At 26.8% G+C, this 8,153-nt stretch overlaps 2 protein-coding genes across 2 annotated transcripts; both read left to right on the top strand.

Annotated features, from left to right (window-relative positions):
- Positions 1–1,780: 1,780 nt before the first annotated feature.
- LOC105449449 (odorant receptor 9a-like) lies at positions 1,781–5,390 on the top strand. The gene is made up of 8 exons (XM_011688701.1): positions 1,781–2,042; positions 2,291–2,408; positions 2,713–2,974; positions 3,075–3,188; positions 3,449–3,539; positions 3,666–3,808; positions 4,070–4,202; positions 4,273–5,390. Exons 2-8 carry the CDS (start codon positions 2,357–2,359, stop codon positions 4,363–4,365), a joined length of 888 nt encoding a protein of 295 aa, XP_011687003.1. The 5' UTR covers positions 1,781–2,042; positions 2,291–2,356; the 3' UTR covers positions 4,366–5,390.
- A 495-nt stretch (positions 5,391–5,885) lies between these two features.
- Positions 5,886–8,108, top strand: LOC105449450. The gene is made up of 5 exons (XM_011688702.1): positions 5,886–6,428; positions 6,769–6,873; positions 7,271–7,416; positions 7,549–7,681; positions 7,872–8,108. The coding sequence occupies exons 3-5, from the start codon at positions 7,292–7,294 to the stop codon at positions 7,920–7,922; spliced, it is 309 nt and encodes a 102-aa protein (XP_011687004.1). The 5' UTR covers positions 5,886–6,428; positions 6,769–6,873; positions 7,271–7,291; the 3' UTR covers positions 7,923–8,108.
- The last annotated feature ends 45 nt before the right edge of the window (positions 8,109–8,153 follow it).

Genomic DNA, 8,153 nt, shown 5'->3' with positions numbered 1-8,153 from the left:
TATATATATAGGTATATATACATATATTTTTTTAAAATATCGAGATCTGAACGAGATCTGAATAAATAATACTATACATATAGCACATGTAGTTATACACGCACGCGCGCGTGTACAAGTGCGTCTGTATGTGTAATTGTATACATATATAGTATTATTCATGCAGATCTCGATATTTTCAAAACCAATAATATTATCAAAAATATTTATGTGTTTAATAAATGAATTATTATTAAGACATAAATGATATATGAATAAGTTTTATAAATTAACTCTTTGTATCACGAATGTTTGTATCAGACTAATTCTTTTTTAATTTTATACCCAAGATTTTTTGGGTCAGTGATTACAAATTAAACATCAAAATTTTAAAATTTAAAATGGTTGATTTAATATGGTTGACTAATAATTCAAATAATTACCGGTTCCGTCATTTTGGATTCAATTTAGAAATATTTATCCTCAGATTAACAATAAGATTTAGTGATCCAAAAAACCTCTAGAACATCATTATAATTAAATTATTTATTTGGATTTACAGTACAAAATATCGATTTTCTTATTTTTAATAATTATCAATTTATAATTTAAAAAAACAACGTAGCGGAAAAATCTAACAAAATTCTGAAAAATACTTTAGAATATTCAAAATAAATACCTAAATAGCTGTTTTGATATTAATAATAATTTAGCACAAAATGTATTTTCTTTTAAATGGACAAATTTTAACTACTTGTTTAGTTTAGTAATTACGCAAATAAAAATGTATGGTTGTTTACTTTTCTCAAATATTTACTTATGTTCTACGGACTGTACGAAAATAAAAAAATTGGTACTTAATGTCAAGATATTCATCAAAATAATTAAAAACTGAGCGCAAAAAGTGGGACGCTGAGCGTCCCGTCATGACCCAAAGGATTAAGAGAATAATAAAAGTGCAATATCTAGCGAGAACGGAGCCGTACATGCATTGTGTTAAACATACGAGATTTCATAGAAAGGTAATTAGAAAGGTAGATGTATCTTCCTTCTTTGCACACGAACAAAGAACACATGATATTATGAACCTACATTTTTCACGCTTCTATAAAACGTTATATCATTACACTAATAAATCCGATTCTTTTCATTTGAATTAATAATCGAATAGATATAAAAGATGAAAGATATCACTATTACATATATATTGCAAAGATGGTAAAGTTGTCATGTATCATAATAAAATGATCTAAGCTATCCGTAGAGCTTCCAGTCTTTACACTAGCGACGAAAAAATATTCTTGAAAATAAATATTTATTTCCAAGGAAAACGACTGCCAATTTTGTTATTATTATCTTGATGACTTATTTTCATTCTATAGTCTTGATCTATAGGAAGATAATCAAAGAAAATTAGTCTTCTTTATTTACATTCATTTTCTCCTGCCGGCGCTTTATAAATTTTTTACTTTTGCTATTTATTGCTACGATGAACGTCACTTAAAATAATACCATGAGACTATTGAGAAAGAAAAATTTATCGTATATCTAAGTTCAATACATGGAGGGGGAAACGCAGTTTCTCGGCGTTGTTCCTGATACACGCATTTTAGCTTTCGCCGAGGATGGACTTCGTTGGCGAACAGTATTATAAACTGAATAGAATTTTTCTGCTATGTCTCGGTCTGTGGCCTTATCAAACTTCAACTTTGAAAATAATTCAAATAATCTTTTTCCAAACGTTATTGATATCTTTTTTAATATGTCAGGTAGTAAATGGTTTTTTATTTTACAGTATATATATTTATTTCAATAACAATTTATGTCAAATCTGTTACTAAATATTGACAATTGCCTTTAATATAAAATAGATAAGCTTTTATATAAATTAATGTTTACTCATATTTTTCTGTAATTGTTCAAAATAAAGATATTGTTTTTAGTGCAATACATTTTTTGTAAAAAAGTGCAGCATTGATTGTCTCATCAGAGCTTTGTTTTTTATTACTCTTAATTGTATTTTTATCATAGAATATAACGCATGTCTCCTACTCACCAATAATGTAAGTATTTACATATATTCTTTTTTTATACATTTGAAATTATGTTCTCATAATATTTTTATTGTAAAAATATTTTAATTTTTTCCATTTCTTCATTTAAATAGTACCATAACATACTTAATAACTATTCAGTCTATTAAAAAACGATTACTATTTATTACATAAAAGTAATAAATAGTCTAAAAGTAATGGAACATATAATACCAATAATACCAAAAAAAACTAAAATACTTTATTTATGATTGTAGATTAAATATATCTTCGAGAGAATTCGATACGATTGGAATATATTAAAAGCTCAGGCGGAATTAGAAATGATACGGAAATATGCAGGCGATGCAAAATTATATACGATCGGTTTTATGAGTAAGACATAAAATCAAACATCAATCAATTCCTTCTCTGGCATATTATTTTTATATATGAATATATTAATTCGTTTTATGTGCATTATAAATTATATATTCATATTTTTATTCTTATTAAAATATTTCAATTAATATTTTTATACAAAAGTTATATAAAACTTTTTAAAACGATAACCGTTGATGATGATGCAAATACAATTAGATTAATATATCATATAATCTTTGTCTCTCTACCAGTATTTCTTTAATGAAATATAAAAATATTGTTTTTCGTACTACGTAGCATAATTCGTTTGCTTCAGTTTTGATGGTTAGCAGTGTACTGGGATTCTTAATAATAAGTTATGTACCCCTTATACTCGATGTGATCGTACCAATGAATGTTTCTCGACCGCGACAAACAGTAATTGCATTGGAATACTTTGTCGACGAAGAAACATACTTCCTCGCTATTTTAACACATATTGTAATAACTTTATATGTTGGTGCTTCGACAATAGCATCTTTCGCATCAATCCTCATAGCATACGTATTGCACACATGCGCCATGTTTAAAATCGCCAGGTAGAAACAAGAATAATCTTAAATATCACGAGCTTCGTTGATTTATTTAAAAAACTTGCAGTATAAGAACAAGTTTAGTAATATCATCGTATTTTAATAGCCATCGAATAGAACACATATTTGACGAAATGCAACATATGTCAAAGGATATTAAACAATATATACTTTATAATAAATTAATTCATGCTGTATATATTCATCGCAGAGCTATGGAGTTAGTATTAGTGTATATCATTCCTTTGCACTCGAGACCTGTTTTGCCTGGGTAATTTGGCAAAATTATTGTCGCAATGTATTATAAATATTAATTTATGTTTATACAATTTATTTAGAAAACAACTCTTATAAACAAAGTTAAACTGCTATTTTTCTTACAATTTGATACATCTGAAAATCCTCGCAGAATAGGTTGAGTACAAAGGCTTAAATATTATTGCAATGAATTAATAATAAATACACATTTTGCTGTTGAAGTTTGGCCAATATTTTGACGAACAGTTTTGCGACATTGTATTTCGTGTTATTAGGATTTGGTGTTGCTTCGACGAGTTTCAATATCCTTAATGTAAGCGTAAATTATTGCAAAAAGAACACAATATCATTTATTCGAAGAAGGTTAATTATTATTATGATATGCAAAATATAAAACTTCACAAAAAATACATAATTAATAAATAATGTTCGATTCAAGCTTTTTAATGCAATAATATCCCTGGAAAAATTGGATTTATTGATATTTAGTGACCTTATATTTCTACATTTGTATTATATATTTCTGGGAAATTATGTTGGACAAAATATTATAGACAACAGCATTGGCGTATGTCAAGCAACGTAAGTATTAAAAATATTTTCTGAATTTTATAATATTTTAAATACATTTATAATACAATTTTGATAACTTTAATACTTGCTGTAGTATGTGAATTATGTAGTATGAGAATCATTTTCTTATCTCATTAAATATAATTTATAAATTCAAAACTTCATAAGAATAAAAAAAATTATTTTATTACTTAATGACTTTATTTAATAAAATCTATTAATCGATATTAATTGCTGTATATGTACATTTATCTGTATACGTATTAACAGATATAATGCACGATGGTATACTGCGCCAGTATGTATGCAAAAATGGATACTATTCATAATGCAAAGAAGTAGCAGAAAGAGTTCTTTAACAGCGGGAGGTCTATTTGATGCGTCGTTAGAAGGTTTTGCTACAGTAAGGAATTATGAGCAATTTTCTTTGATCTCGTAAAAGAAAGAGATTTTTTAACACTTATTACATACAGCTCATGAGTATGTCTATATCCTACGTTATGGTCCTTCAATCCATTGGAGTACACAAAGAAAGCCACGAAAAGAATAATAATAATCATATTTAAGAATTTAATTCGCAGAGTTAGACCGCATTCAGTACGTACTATTACATATTCTCTGCATATTTACTAATAAAGTAAATTTTGAAATAACAATAAAAATAACAATACATTCATTTCTGCACTTTTTGGAATTATTGCTATTGTGTCATGAACATATTGTGACATATTTGATTATTTTTTTATCATTATTTGTGACATATTTGGTTATTTTTTTATCTTGCTTCTTTATCATTAACAATCGTACATATGCCGATATTAATATAATATTAACTTCTAATTTTAATTGATAAATAAATATATGCTATAAGTAACAATGAGTAAGATACTTTTTTGTGACTCATGTAATTCATTTAAATGTATCAACTATAAAGACATCTTTCTAATGTAACATTTTCTTTTTCGGCGCGGATGTCTAAAATGTCTGATTATGATTTACCTTCTAATATTTTTCTCAATATACAACAATATATGAATAAAATTATATATATACTGAAGCACTTAATACAACACATACAACTTAATGCCATCTTCACGGCTCAGCAGCTTGCGTGAAAATAAAGACTCACCAACGTGAGTCTCAAAACAATGACAATTGCGCGTGCGCGAGCTCTATGTATCAATAAATAATGAAAGCGGCGAACATTTGTTTTCCGTCACGCACTTTACGAGTTTACGTAATTCACCCCCATCATTACATTTCTCTTTCTTACCACGATCTCTTAAATAAAATTTGAGAAAATTATGAGTGTAATAATCAATAACAAATACTGTCGGAAAAATGGAGCTTCTTCGGCATAGCTCCTGACAAATGTAGTGAAACTCTTGAAGCCAAATGAACTTCGACGGTCAGCGTTACTATAGGGTCAATCGGTTCTTTCTAGAAATGATGGGACTATGGCCTTACAATAATTCCATATATATATACATTTACAGAACATTTACGACTTTCGTTCTTGTGTCTTCTTGTATTACTCAGGTAATTTTTTTCACATTGATTTAATATAAGATTAATGCTGCTTTTATATATACATATTATTAAATATATTAAATTATATTTTTACTTAATTGAATATTTTAATATTTATTTTTTAATACTTATATTATTATATCCTTTATATATTCTTATATTTTTCTATGAATTATTTTTATAAATATCAGAAAAAATCTAATTAACTTTAACTAACATTTGTAAAAATGACTTTAATAATAGAATCAGATAAGAATCAGATAGAATCAGAAATGCAATAGTGATTTTATATCTTTCTTTGAATTAAAAAATCATTGTGTATTGTGTGTGTTTTTTTTTGTGTATAATAAAATTTCTTCTGCAGCTCGCCAAATTGCAAAATACAATTCACGATCTTGATCGTTTTCTGTACAATTTGACATACGGTGTCCCTTGCCTCATCTATGTCTTGAAGTTTTTTAGCTACATTATTAAAATTGACAGAGTACGTAATAACAATAAAAACGTATATAAAAATTTAATTCATAATATTCTGTTTAATTATAAAGAATGTTTAATTGAGATTAAAATATAACATTAGCGATTACGTTTTATTATCACTAACATTATTAGATAAAAGAAATGATGGATAGAATTCAGCATGATTGGAATACATTAAATGATGAAAAAGAATGCGAGATTATACGATATTATACCATAATCGGAATGCGATACACAATAATTTTGTTTGGTAAGATGTCAGAAAGCGCCATTCATATTAAATTACAAGCATTTAAACATAACGGAGACTGTTAATTTGTTTTTAATACGAAATAATGTGATGTACTGTTTTAGCTCTAACCTTACCATGTTTATCTTGCTATATTTTGGGTTGGTTTCTGCCAGGCCTTCTGGATTTCGTCCATCCCTTAAACGAATCTCGTTCGAGAAAATTGCCCATTTTAGCGGAATATTTTATTCTTGATGAACAGAAATACTATTATCCTATTCTGGTGCATCAATTATTATTAATCACATTAGGCATACTCATAGTACTTGCAACTGAATCACTAAATATGGTATATGTTCATCATGCTTGTGGATTGTTTGAAGTTGCTAGGTGAGATATAGAATATTGTGAATTTCCGAAAATAACAACGCCTATATTTCGAATATTTTTGCATGTATCAACAAATATATTAATAATCTTGTACATTTTGTTGATTGTACTTTATTACATAATTCTGATATTAATCGTTTAACAATCATTATTATTGTTACAAAGTATAGTACGGACATAGCAAAAGCAAAGCAAGCTATGACATAAATTATAGAAAAAAGGGAATAACATATATAATTTTTTTATATTCAAATATACTTAGATAGTAATTATATGTAATAAATTGATAACGCATCTTCATTTTATTTACTTAAAAATAATGTGGAACCCGTATTTATAGCTATCGTTTGAAACATGTTTTTGATGAGCGAGCTAAAAATGAAAATAATATCATAATTCATGCCAAAATCGTAAAAGTCATAAATATCCACAGAAGAACTGTCGAGTGAGTAAATTGATGATTAAATAAATGCAAAATGTCTTAATTTTTTTACTGGAAAATCTGTTACACATACTTTCAGAGCGAAAAAAAAATAATGCATTTTATTAGTAATATTATTCATAATTAATATTCATGCAATTTTTCACTATTGAAGATTTTTAGATTACCTAATGTCCTCATTTAAAATAGTCTATTTGATTATGCTTATACTTGGAGTGATCGCGATAACTATTAACACGTTCCGTGTGAGTTACTTTATTCAACAAATATTGTAATCTTATACTATAATACATGTTTTATTTTTTCTGTTTATTTGAAAAACTGTTTTCCAATTGTAAAAAAATTATATTTGTTTAACTTTAAAAAATAAAAATACTATATTATACACATTATTTTTTAGTTCATTGAGGCTGTTTTGGCAATGACCGATTTGGAGGAATTAATAGGAGCTGTATCTTTTACTGCAGGCCAATACGGTTTCTTGTTTTTCGTAAATTATTTTGGACAAAAACTAACAGATCGTAGTTTCCTTATATTCGATAAAGCGTAAGTTTTTAGATTTAATTCATAATACGTCATTTGCATATACAAATATATATGTATAATATATGGCATACATTTTAATAAGAATTTTAATAAGAAAGAATGGAGGACATATTCTCTTATGCAATTATGTAGGTACGAAGTACCATGGTATACAGCACCCGTGCACATTCAGAAACTTTTCGCATTTATACTGCAAAGGACAGTAAAGGGTTACGTGATGAATATTGGTAGTGTAATTATGGCGTCGCTGGAAGGTTTCGCATCGGTAATGACACGTTTTTCTTTATAAATTTTCGTTTTCGTTATAAATTTGAATAATTAATTAGAGGACAATGAAAATAATCTCATTATTATGGCACTAATGTCAATAATATAATATCCAAAATTGATATAAAACCGATTAAAGTACTTTATTTATATTAGATTTTAATATTATGTTATAATTAATTTTTTAGATGGCGAGTTTGACGCTGTCTTATCTTACCATGATATACTCCGTGCGTTAAAATCAAAACAGACAGCAAATCTGATTCTAGTAATAATCGATACAATGAAACTGCATTTTTGTAAACTGGTATTAGCAATTATGAGACAATTCACTAATGTAGAAATTAAAAGTATAATGTAGAACTAATAATAAACTAATAAAGAATAGAATAAAATACGTACCACAAATACGTTTACCACAAATGTTACGTTCACATAAATAACGTATTAAAATAATGTTTATACTTTTA

Source organism: Wasmannia auropunctata, unplaced genomic scaffold, assembly GCF_000956235.1.
Source record: "Wasmannia auropunctata unplaced genomic scaffold, wasmannia.A_1.0 LD336076.1, whole genome shotgun sequence".
Taxonomy (NCBI): Eukaryota; Metazoa; Arthropoda; class Insecta; order Hymenoptera; family Formicidae; genus Wasmannia; species Wasmannia auropunctata.
This window is presented reverse-complemented; position numbering and strand designations above follow the sequence as displayed.

Excerpts from the sequence above, each read along its gene's own strand:
- LOC105449449 (XM_011688701.1), top strand. The coding sequence starts at position 2,357 with ATGATACGGAAATATGCAGGCGATGCAAAATTATATACGATCGGTTTT. Across the intron at positions 2,975-3,074 it reads GCCATGTTTAAAATCGCCAG|CCATCGAATAGAACACATAT; the intron begins GTAGAAACAAGA and ends GTATTTTAATAG. Across the intron at positions 3,809-4,069 it reads ATTGGCGTATGTCAAGCAAC|ATATAATGCACGATGGTATA; the intron begins GTAAGTATTAAA and ends ACGTATTAACAG.
- LOC105449450 (XM_011688702.1), top strand. The coding sequence starts at position 7,292 with ATGACCGATTTGGAGGAATTAATAGGAGCTGTATCTTTTACTGCAGGC. Across the intron at positions 7,417-7,548 it reads TTCCTTATATTCGATAAAGC|GTACGAAGTACCATGGTATA; the intron begins GTAAGTTTTTAG and ends GCAATTATGTAG. Across the intron at positions 7,682-7,871 it reads CGCTGGAAGGTTTCGCATCG|ATGGCGAGTTTGACGCTGTC; the intron begins GTAATGACACGT and ends TTAATTTTTTAG.